Genomic DNA, 12,467 nt, shown 5'->3' on the forward strand with positions numbered 1-12,467 from the left:
CCAGAACTGAAGAGTTAATAAGGCACAGGTATTCTGTTGTCGGCATTAAAATCTTTAAGGGTGGCTTTGGCAATCCATTAGTTCCTAACACCACTTTAAATTCCCCAAAGAGGCTTTACACACGTGCTACCAGACGTCAATGGTCAACATCTGGAGGGCAGATTGTATGTATGTACACCTGGTTCCTTCCTCTTTAGCTGCAATTTGCGTCAACATTAGCTGAACCAGAGACGAGATGCTGCCGTGTATATTCCCAAATCAGCAGAGCAGCGCTCACGTGTACGTTGAGAGAGCGGATCACTCCTTGTTGAGGGATCTCGACGCAGACGTCCAACATCTGCAGCAAGTTGGCGGGAATACCTTCTCGTTCATTGCTGTAAGGAGACACGTATATCAATCACATACATATATATACATACATATATATATATATATATATATATATATATATATATATATACACACATATATACATATGTATATATATACACATATATACACATATATACATATATGTATATATATACACATATATACATATATATATACACACATACATATATCAGAAATATATGATTTCTGATTGTTTTAGCTTCTTAAATGTGAATATTTTCTTAGTTAATTTGCTCCACATAACAAAATATCATTAAAGCTGTATAATTTTGGTTTGTGGACAAAACAAGACATTCAAGAACATCGAAATTTCCAGGTTTGACAAATACTGATCAACATTTTTTAACACCTTCTGACATTTTATGGACCAAACGATTAATCGAGAAAATAATCGACAGATTAATCGTATATGAAAATAATCATAAGTTGCAGCCCTATAGTGTATAATGCAGTAAAAATCAAATTTTTTACTGTGGGATGTTGTTAATTTTAGCTTTAATTTGGCTTCATGATGCCAGCCAGCTGATTTAATTTAAAGGTGAAGTAAGTAGTTTATAGTGCCATCTAGAGGAGAGGCTGAAATTTACAACAAAGAACTGCTGCTCTGCTCACCCCCTCCCTTCCCTGAGCGCTACGGTATCCTCAGCTGGTCAAATGTCGTCCTCGTCGTCTTTCTCCGTGTCAGCAGATGAGGTTCGTGAGGCGAGGGAGAGGGCGAGCTACCGCGGCCGTAGCAGACGAAGCGGAGAGAGTGGAGGCGGGACTTCCGCTACAAGTAAAGAGACACTTGATTTGTTCTCTCGCGTTTGTCCTTACAGGCTCCGGTAGAAACATGGCGTCTCGCTGCTAACAGTGGCTATGCAACCGCAGCCCGCGACCATGTTATTTTACATGACTTTTTGAAACACTACGAAAATTAAACAAAAACTATTATACAGCGACTACACAATGCAGGAGCACATAATATGTATAAAAAAGTGGATTTTGGGTTATATAAACCCATAAATACTACACATTATCCCTTTAAGAGCATCATCATGTTTGGCCAACTTAGTCCTTCGTTTTCTCACGATGACTTTTACAAGTGTGAGAGCAATTCAAACTGCAATCAACTCTGCATATATATCATATCATATACTGAGCTCCAGCAATATGGGCCATACAGAGCAAACATAAAGACGTCACAAGTTTTGGCATTTAGTGACTCCACAGAGGGCGGCGCACAGCGAGGAAGCTTGATTTGATGAGCTACATTTATCTGTAGTGCAACTGGGTGAGATAATAGCCACCTGATGAGAAATTAGAGGCAGGGTGTGCTGTGCACGCACACAGCTGTTGAAAGCCCTCGAGATTCGGCTCACACGAGGGCGGGGTTGAGCTCACACCTTTGTGACTTAACGGGGTAAAACAAAAACACGACACCTACACAGACGCAATAAATATAAGCTCTCCCTCGCTGCCAAACCAGCTGCGTCACTGAAGCACATACTGTATTTGATGAGGAATGACTCATACAGCAGCTCCTGGAAACTACACGAGCGTATAATTACAATGATGTTTCTTTTATGTTAAGCTACAAATGGTCAGATAAAATTAATTTTGACCTATGGTGCAAGCCACGGGGGCAGCATCATAAAAGCAACAGTTAAGGTCTTTTCAGCTGCTGTCATCGCGCTGCCAGTAATTCATTTTTCCCTGCTCTAGTCCTGAGGGAGAGCCAATTACAACCCAGCATGCCCCAACAGGTACAGGATAGAGAGGAGAGGTGCAGGTACCGCAAGGGAAAAAATAAAACACTCAACCTGCAAGAAAAATAAAATGAATAGCCTCGTCAGCTCACACCTTTACTCATGTGAGAGTCGCAAAGGGCATGGGAAATCGAGCATGTATTTTTGGACTGTTGGTTTAAAGCTCACATAGAGTGGTCCTATTGCACATATATGTTAGTTGGAGGTCTACTTACATACATTAACTTGTTTTTATGGTCAAAAACCTCCTTGTTGCTGTAAACGAGCCTATAGAAATCTTTCTGTTCTGACGCTGTCCTCAGCCGCGATAGTTCAGATATAAATCTCACACCCAGAAGATGGACTGTGTTGTGATTGGCCAGCCAGCTTAGAGCCTTCCCAACTTACATGATTGGCCAATACCCAGAAGTGACATATTCAGCACACCTGCTCTCAGAAGGGCAGCTCCCCCCCTCTGGAACGGTGGATGCACTGCTACTCATTATCAAAACATTGTTTTAACAGTGTTTAAAAAATAGCTTTGTCACGACTCCCCGCCGTCAGACCCAGAGTCAGAAGACACTGTCGCTCGTGAAACACCTCCACAACGGACGTTATTCTTCTTCTGCGGTTCAATGTACGCAACCGGATGTGCCCGGACTAGTGCCTGGAGCAGGAGGATGTGCTGTTCAGGAGAACTGCTGTAACCGGATCGGGTTTTTTCCGAGATTACAATAAAACACACCGTTCTCAGCAGTGGCTGAAATGTTTGTTTCGAAACAAGGTAAGGACGCAGATACACAGTAAAAAACAGCGTTAATTGGAACTTACGGTCTAGGTCCGCTTTAAAAAAAGTGAGACAATGTTTGATGATGTCATTACCCCAGAAGTAAAAGGGTCTTTTCAGGAAACTGATAGTCCTGCAGACTCTGACTGTTGGCGGTCTGCTCCACCCCGACAATACAGTAGCCTTCACTCTTCTTCTCCTGCAGGAAGTCGGCGAGCTCCACAGGCTTCACCTGATGGACAGACACAGGTTATTATTCAAGGGAAATGGTAACCAAAGTTCCAATCAATGATTTAAAATAACAGTAAGCATCTTGAAATGAGTGAACAAGTCCAATACATAATGTGAGGTGCTGTGACATGAACTTCCATGGATCATATACTCATGGCCACTTTGTTAGGTACACTGGTTCAACTGTTTGGTAATGTAAATATATCTAATCACCCAATCAGTAGACCTGATCAATACAAACCAAGCATCAGAATGGCAAAGAAAGGTAATTTAAGTGACTTGGCATGGTTGTTGGTCTTAGTATTTCATAAACTTTATGATATACTGGTATAATCATGCACAACCATAAGAGGGGTTTAGAGAGAATGGTCCAAAAAGAGAAAATATACAGTGAGCAGTCGCTCTCTTAAAAAAAAAAGCCTTGTTGATGCTGGTGAAGAATGTCCAGACAGGTTTGAAATATTAGCCAGGCAGCAATAACCTGTAATAGTAATTTAGATAAACACTCTTTACAGCCAAATATAACTGGAGGACACCACATAGGGTTCCAATCCTGCCACTTAATTTGCTGTCCTGTGTACCCAATAAAGTGGTCAGTGAGTGCACATAGAAAGACCAAGGAGCCAAATAATCTACATCACCACCAAAGCACACTAATTGCATCTAGTTCTTGAAACCATCACACCATGTCCAGAAATATTTTCTGAAATCACAAGAGCTTGGCACTTTCCTTGGTCAGAGCAGAATATAAGGCCATGATGAAATCTGCAGCAGTGACTTCAGCATCCAGCTGTTCTGGCTGCTGCTTGCTCTTGATGTTCATGTCTGTCAAGATCATTTTAACCCCGAGCAAACCAAGACGGGTCAAATCACGCAATTCTCATGTCCACCGGCCCAGTGGGAAAAGCCTTTATGTAAAGGGAACAGGAGAACTCGCGATCACTGGGGTGAAACGTAACATTGCTTTACATTATTTACCTCCAACAGAGGAAGCCATAGTTCAGACGAGACACTCAGGGACTGAAATTGTTTGTCGTTGATGTGGCGAAGGCTATCCAGAACCAGAGAACTGGCGCCGAATATCTCACACGTCCTGCACAGACCTAGAACAAACAAATGCATGAACACAAAAACACGAACTGGGAATTTACATCGAGTTTAAACATGATGGTTACTTTTTTATATTGTTTCATGAATCATGGAGGAATTTTCAGGAACATTTCCTGATTATAATTCTGATCAAATGTGAGGTAATGTCATTTGTTGTGCTGCTCCTCACCTCCTAAATTGGTGGGTTTATCTATCAGTGAGGCGACCACCAGCAGAGCACCGTGCTGTTTGCCCAGACGAGCAGCCCTTTGCGACGGGACCAAGTGAAGCTCGGGCTCCTGCTCCTGGATCCCCAACCTCCAGGGAGTGATCTTCTTCTGCACCTCAGCCCAGCGTTCCTCCTGATCCTGTTGACCTGGGTGATAAAACATCATGAGAGGGATAATATTTGAAGCACTTCTTCTGCGTGCGATTAGTGTAACTGTACCTATGTCTTGTTGGATCCAGTCTCCAGGCTGGAGCTGCCTAAGATCTGGTGCAGTATTTTTCAGAGGACAAGACAGACTTTCAGAGAAACATGACAGTTTCTCAAACTTCCATAGAGGAATCCACTCATCATCAGTCAACTCTGACAGACTGGGTAAGGTAAAGAATATGGTCTAAAAGAGAGGGAAAAGTGTATTACTGTACATTACTGAGTTGTATCCAAAACCTACAAGGCATCAAAAATACAAAAAGCAAACCTCAACACTGAAATCCCTGATAGGATGAAAAGCACCAAAGAAGAAGTGCTCCTGGATTCTTATCCAATTTTTGTTGGCATTTCTAGGGTGGGACAGAAAATAAACACATTAGCAGTCTACAAAATAAAGGATTTTTACCTGGTTAGATGTGACATGTGCTCACCCTGTGCTTTGCATGGCCTCAGCCTGGTTCAAACAGGCTTTGATCACAGTGGACAGCCCTCCCCAACCGTCGGCTCCTTCCTCTGCGTGGACTTCAGCCAAGCTCCACACCCTCTTCAGAGCCAGCAAGGCATACAGACGCACACTAAAGTTATGATTGAAACACCACTGCAGGACGCTGTTCAATGCTTTACGCAACTGTGCTGCCTGAAACACAAAACCAGAAAGATGTTGTACGACGCACGAAGTGAAGAAAAAAGGGGTAAAAAAGTGCTAAAATCTGATTTGACCTTATTCTTCAGATTAGGAATGACGACATCAAAATGTACCAGGACGGACAAGAAAGTACAGATGCTAGTCTTGGTCTTTTCTTGATCCTGCAGACAGAAATTTACAGTTTCACTCATAACCCAGGATTTTCTCAGTAGGACTGTGTGTCCAGACTGGGAGCTCACCATGTTGAAGCAGGCCCAGAAGCTGTCCATGTGTTGTGGATAACGAATGAGGATCAGAATCATCATCCATTCTATCAAGTATTTGACCGAAGCATGGTTACTGCAGAATCCAGCTACAAACACGTGGTTCAGCAAAGTGGCCACAAACTCCTGCACACACACACACACACACACACACACACACACACACACACACACACACACACACACACACACACACACACACACACACACACACACACACACACACACACACACACACACACACACACACACACACACACACACACACACACGTTAACATTAAGACTAAGAATATTTTTTCTGTGCGATTCTTAATTTTAGTGTAGTTATCTTACCTCTCTGAGTTTGGGCAGCAACAGCAGCAGTGTTTGCCAAACTCTGTTTGTGATGCGATGTTGCAGGGCATTGATATTTTTGCGCACTTTTGACTTTGATATGTCATTATCCTGGAGATGAGAGACGGGAATTGAGACGTCAGATGGTTAAGTGCTCCTAAATTAGTTGCTCAACATATTAGGCTCAACATTATATGCCAAGCACAACTATTGTACTATTTGTGACCATAGTTAAAAGTACAAACAAATCACAGCACATCATCATAATTTCATTATATTTTATGTATTATATACTTAAAGTTTCAATATTTGTGAGAGTAAGAGTAAAGAGTAAAAACCTACCTTTTTCAACAAAGCCATAACTACAGCCTCCATTAGTGTTTCATGCTCTGGATTCGAAGAATCAAGGCGGCTGAGGAAAGCCAATACACATGTGCGGGGAAACTGCTCATCTCTGTTTTCACTGAAAAATAAAAAGCAATTAAACTAAGCAACTAAAAACACATGCACAGCAACAGAGACCTCTAGTGACAATAATTCAAATAGCACAGCAATAGAGAAGAGACGTGACACAAGTGGATGCATGCTCACCTGGCAACTATGACTTTAACAGTACACTCCTCACCGAGTTGCTCCACGTATGTTTGGACATCCTGGAGGAGTCTTTGAAAGAGATAAAATGGTGAAAACGGCCCCAAGAAACAACAGAACTGAACATATCTGAGAAATGCTGTAAAGAGTTACCGTTGGTCCTTCCTGAGTACGGGTCCATAGACACAGGCCTCAGTCAGGATGTTGATGTGGCTGAAAACACTCGAAAAGGCCCCGTCAGCCTGGTCGCCGCCACTTTGTTCTGTGGGCAGCCACGTTTGACAACAGTGTTGAAGCAGCACTCCCAATACTCCGCTCTTTGCCTGAGCAAGTTCAATCAAGTCGGCGGCAATCTAAAAATCGTACACACACACATCATCGCACCGTGTTTGTATATATATGGAGAGCAAGAGCAAATCACTGTAATCTCACACTGTGATTGAAATCACCTGTTTCAAGGTGCCCACAAACGTCAGAGCCTGGGTGTGCGACAGCTCCAGCAGCTGACGATGGAAGGCCATAGAGATGAAGCCTTTCAGGGCTGGCCAGAAGGCTTGGCCATTGGAGCTCAGTGCTTGCACCAGCTCCCAGCTCAGCGTCACAGCCTCCACACAGAGTGCCTCTTCAGTAATTAGCAACTGGAAACAAAACATCACAAAACACACGCTTTATCCTGACCACAGTCGACAAGATATTATCTTTCTTGAGAAATCCTTCATATTAAAATGCCTCATTAACTGAGACTCACTTGTGGCAATAATGTCTCCATGAAGGTGAGCACAGGCAGCACCAGGTCACTGGGCAGCATTGCCAGAGCCTCCACACTGCAGCTCAGAGCAGCTTTCAGAGTCTCTGGCGATCTGGAAATCTCAGGAATCCCACTCGTCTTAATCAGGAAGCTCAGGCAAATCCACTGGTCGCGAATAAAATTGGCAGCAATGCGTCCCCAGTCCTTCACCAGTGGGCCTTGCGCTGCTAAATCACTACCGAAAAGAAAGACAATGCTTATTCTGGATTACTGGCATTAAGAGAATGTGTATTTTTATACATTTTACTACTACACAAACCATGAAAGGTCTCCCGTCTGTGGTTTTAGCAAGCTTTTGTTGAAGTTTGCCAGTGAAGACTGACTTTGTGAGACAGACGGCGCTGAACTGTAGAAGTAGTCATTCAGTGCTTTCAGAGCACAAGTGGTCTCTGATCTTGTGGCAATCACTTCTTGCTCCACAAGACCGCAAACCTTGGCAAGAGATGCCATGGCAACCGCTCGAGCCACCTGCTGTGTCATGGAAGGGATCTGGCAAAGTAGGACAAAAAAAAAAGAAGCAATAATCAAGCAATCAAGAATAATCAAGCAACAGAAATGACTGATGAAATTCCTGCCTGATGACTAAGGGGTTTGAATATTTAGCTTTGTACCTGCTGGCTTGATTCTTGGAGGACTATGAGGCTGTGTTTGATGAGTTTAGGGAAATTATTCTGCTGAACTTTAATATGGTAATGTGGTGTAGAAGTGTACGTGGCCAACAGCTGGCTCAGGACGCTCAGGTACAACTCTGCCCGCTCAACATCGAATAACTGATTAAAAAACAAAGCACACGTTAGACACACGGTTATTTACGTTAATTGTAACAACAGTGTTTAGCTAAACCTGCACTTTACCTCCTGAAGCTCCCCACAGAGACGCCTCAAGATAAAGTCCTGGATTGGATCTATATGTTTAAGAATCAGCATCTCCAACGCATCATTTACAGTGTCGCCTGTAAATAGAAGAACAGAAAATTCATACCAGAGACAGAGACTGCTGATAAAACATAACTCGTTTTTTTCAGTAAGAAAACATTAACCCTCCCACAAGACTGCATTACCTCTTATTATGAGGGAGATAATTATCTTTTGAAAATTTCATAATTGCCGAGCCAGCAAATATTACTTAGGAGAACAGAATAAATCTTTGCTGTCATTGTTATGAAAAACAATTAAAAAAAACAGTTTGGCAAGGGATGCATCACTTCAGTATTGGTATATTATTTATGACCCTCTTATTTTTAATAGTAAACATCTACTTTCACTGAAGCATATGAATACGGGTGAACTTGACAATGACGTTGTTGTTGTTGTTGTTACTAACCCGGCTCTTCTCCAATACTGTGACAGTCTGGTGTTTGTCCAAGCTGGAAGAGTTGCAGCACAAGCTGCAGGCTCTTGTCACTCTTGCGCAGAGGCAGGTAAATATTTGTGCTGACTCTGCTCAGGGTGTCCAGCAGAGGAGAGAGTAATAGCTCCAGAATGTTAGTCATAGCTGTGCCAAGTCGACACTTCTCCATATCCACACACAGCAGAATTGCCCTGGCCAACTTCTCAGCCTCTTTGGGGTCAGGTAACCTCTCAGTCTGGCCTGCAAATCAAAAAGAAATCTTTAAAAAAATCCTGTCTGCAGATAGATTTATTCACTTGATCTATGGCCACTTAATCTCAGACTTACCTGTACTAGCTGGAACTCGGACAAAGGCGTGTATCTCGTCCTGAACATAGCCTTTGATAGTTTCAGCACTGGTGTGATCACCATCCACGGTCCTGGGCTTGAAACTGCCTTCATTGTCCGACAGCCAGACACACAACTACAGTGGCATCACAGACATTTGTGTTGCCATGAATCAAATGCACCAGTTAAACACATTAGTGTTGAGTGCTCTTTCATATATGTGTGTGTGATGTACCTGATTCCAGACCTGTGTCCCTCTACTCAGTGACTCGTCTGCACGGAAATGCATCAGGAAACTAAAGAAATCATCTAGGCTCACTGCACTCTGGAAAAGAAAAAAGAGAATTCAATATTATGACTCCCTGTCTTTAGAACTACGGCTGTAAATGTTTAGAATTGAGCAATTCATATTAAACTGAAGAGAGATATGTCCCTTGACGAGACACTTAACGCCAAATTGCTCCTGGTGGCTGTGTCTGCCGCATGTGAATGGGTAGATTTGTGATATTGCAGAATATAGATGTGCTGTATGTAAGTGCATGTGGCTGAATGAGAATGAAAGAATGGCAAAACTGTAGTCAACTCAAGACAAGAAAAGTGCTATATAAAGAGACCATTTAGCACTTAAACAAAACATTATCTGTGTCTTACCACGTCTGTGAGACAGAGGGCACTCTTGAGTAAGAAGCACTGGGCAGCGCCTCTTAACAACACCTGATGTGTGATCATGGTGCAGCGCAGCACCTCTCTGTAACACACCGCAGACAAAATGAACATCCACATCCAACAATATAAACCAGCACAAACACAGTCTGCCTCACTCTAACTGTGATGACTAACCTGAGAGCCACAAGTCCATCCAAGTCCAGCAGGGGGCTGGGGGGGAGTTTGGACAGAGCCTGGGAGAGGAAGAGAAGAGGCACCGCACACCAGTGCTTACAGCCCAGCTGTTGAATCAGCTCTAGCAAAACAGAACCTAACACAGACCCAAACACAACATAATTAAAATAAGTGAGTCAGAGCTTTGTTTACATGTATTTACATGTGGCTTCTGTTTTCCTCTACCTCTGTGTTCTGATGGTAGGCTCATGAAGAAATTGGCCAGGAAGACTTGGAGTTTGGCCCCCAGCTCAGGACAATATCCTACACTCTGCTCAGCTGACCTACATGAGGATAGAAGGTGGGTTAATTTGGACTGTTTTTTGTTTATTTTTCTTCCTGGAAGATTGATTTACACTCTCACCGGTAAAAGAGCGACGTTTCAGACAGCACGTCCATGAAAGGACCAACAATAAACTGGAGAGCGAGGCAAAAGAAAAGTCAAATAAATGATCATTGAATGATTTCAGTGGAACAGAAAAGAAAGATACTACACAATCTCTGCCTGTACCTGAGAAAAAGCCAATGCGAAGTCCGGCTGCTGGAGGACCTGCGGCTCAAGCAGATGACAGACACCCTCTCGCATTAAGGATTTATTTTCACTGTGGAACATCCGCTGGTATACACACAGCAGCCAGGATGGGTGGAAGAGACCTTGACCTGGAGCTACAACACAGAAAGATCTGATAAAGATAACAGACAAAAAATACCTGATTATCAGCTGCTTTACTGATATTGAAAAATTATGTTTTGGGTCACTTTATTTACTTTTGCCATGACTTTATCCTGTTTCTCTTGTCATTAAATTATTACCAGACAAGCAAAGTGTGTCGATTTAGTTTCAACAACAGCTTCATCCAACTGAAACTAAAACAAACAATCAAACTACAAACATACAAAAACAACCCTATCCTTTGTCTTTACTTGCGTTACCTTGACTATCGTTCACTGTTGTTCGGATCAAGGTGTCTATCCTGTTGAGAACTGGGCGGACAACATGAACCTGCACAGAAGGGAGACAGAGAAGTCACACAGCTGTATCGGGATGTGTTCTGCTGCACTAGCTCTGCTGATCCAACCATTTACATACCTGGTTTTCCTCCAGGGTCTCCATCACCAGCACGTAATCCTCCCAGAACTCTCTGAGCAACTTGCTCCTGGTGGGGGCCCATTTGAACAAGGTCTCACCTGCAGTGATTTCAAGAATAGTAAGAAAACAATAATTACAACATAGAGAAATAGAGTACAATCAAAGAAAAGTATGTTTTTGCAGCCCTCATTTCCACAGGCAGACCTGACTGAAAATGTTGTCAGCTATTTGTTTCAGCCTAGATATGGGAAGGACCAGTAAGTAAGGAGGCATCTGAGGATCTTGGAGAGCATGGGTGGGTAAATAAACTGGGATGATGCTACACAGGGATTTAAAAGTCAGCAATAAAATCTAAAACCAACAAGTAAGCAGTGTAGGTACTGAATGAAGTAAGTAAGAGTGATATATCAAAATCCTTGTGTGAGCATTTTACCTTCGCCTGAAGAAGAGAGGGGACACTCCACCTGCTCCTCCTCCGACAGGGCCACACACCTTTTCAGCAGGTAGAGCGCCCTCTTACGTGACACGCTGTCTCTGTGCGTCAATCCATCCTGAACCATCCTCCAGAACTGGAGAGACAGACGAGGGTCAGGCTCACAGGAGGTGGAGGAAGAGGATGAGAGGCTGTGAGGCATCAGCAGGTGATCCGAGATGACTGTCAAACACAGCAGAGCTCTCTCTGTGACCACAGGTGTGCGCTGGGCGCAGTGCCAGCTGCACAGATCGTCCAGAACCAGCCTGAGGATGCTGTTTAACGTGGCGCCGCCGCAGCACTTCAAAAGAGTCAAGAGGAGTCTGACTGTGACTTTGGAGACCAGAGCGACGGGGAGTGTTTTCATGCAGGACAAGGCAGAAGACACGGTCCTGAGTGTGAGCTGCTCGTCTGCTGACAGAGCAGGTATGAGAGCGGCCATGACTTCGCTGGAGACCTCCACGCTGAGTGACTCTTCATCTGACAGCTGCAGTGACGGCAGTATAGACTGAGCCAGGCGCCCCGGCACAGCTTCGTCACACAGCGGGACACAGGCGCTCACGAGGCGGCAGGCGGCGGCTGTGCTCTCCCTGCAGCGCACGGCTTCCCCTGGTTCTGTCGATATTCTGGCGAAGAGAGGCAGACACTGCGTCCAAATAACCGACTCTAATTTATCTTGAATACGTCGTATTTGCGCAGCGGTGAACGGAGTCTTGGCCGAGTCCGTCAGAAGTGGTCCCAGTCCCTGGATGAAAGCAGTCAGCGCCTCCACTCGCTCCGTCTCCGGCCACGTCTGAGCGGACCAGCACAGAGACTCCAACAGGCGCTCACAGTCCGGAGAGCTGGACAAAACTGCGTCAATTAAAACAGAATACATCGTAGAAAGCGAGGACTGACTCAGAAGCTATTCATAACACAAGTACGCTGGCTCTTAACGCCGCTGTGAGCAACACGTTGTTAAAATAGAATGTAAACTTCCGCACACGTGACGTCAAACTCTCGCGAGAGTTCCTCTCAGGTCTGCACCATGTACAATCGGGTTT

At 43.9% G+C, this 12,467-nt stretch overlaps 1 protein-coding gene across 1 annotated transcript; it reads right to left on the reverse strand.

Annotated features, from left to right (window-relative positions):
- Nucleotides 1-193: 193 nt before the first annotated feature.
- On the reverse strand, nucleotides 194-12,306 carry tarbp1 (TAR (HIV-1) RNA binding protein 1; the record flags this gene model as incomplete). The annotated part of the gene is made up of 29 exons (XM_083897164.1): nucleotides 11,386-12,306; nucleotides 10,953-11,050; nucleotides 10,796-10,865; nucleotides 10,374-10,522; nucleotides 10,227-10,279; nucleotides 10,049-10,146; nucleotides 9,824-9,959; nucleotides 9,635-9,731; nucleotides 9,219-9,308; nucleotides 8,984-9,119; nucleotides 8,630-8,896; nucleotides 8,161-8,258; nucleotides 7,918-8,076; nucleotides 7,566-7,795; nucleotides 7,247-7,481; nucleotides 6,948-7,136; nucleotides 6,652-6,851; nucleotides 6,499-6,570; nucleotides 6,250-6,370; nucleotides 5,908-6,018; nucleotides 5,549-5,698; nucleotides 5,384-5,470; nucleotides 5,095-5,300; nucleotides 4,932-5,013; nucleotides 4,676-4,847; nucleotides 4,418-4,603; nucleotides 4,117-4,241; nucleotides 3,003-3,139; nucleotides 194-374 (listed from the first exon to the last, which is right to left on the reverse strand). Exons 1-29 carry the CDS (start codon nucleotides 12,299-12,301, stop codon nucleotides 194-196), a joined length of 4,851 nt encoding a protein of 1,616 aa, XP_083753290.1. The 5' UTR covers nucleotides 12,302-12,306.
- Nucleotides 12,307-12,467: the final 161 nt, after the last annotated feature.

This window comes from Microchirus variegatus (genome assembly GCF_963457635.1).
Source record: "Microchirus variegatus genome assembly, chromosome: 11".
Classification (NCBI taxonomy): Eukaryota; Metazoa; Chordata; class Actinopteri; order Pleuronectiformes; family Soleidae; genus Microchirus; species Microchirus variegatus.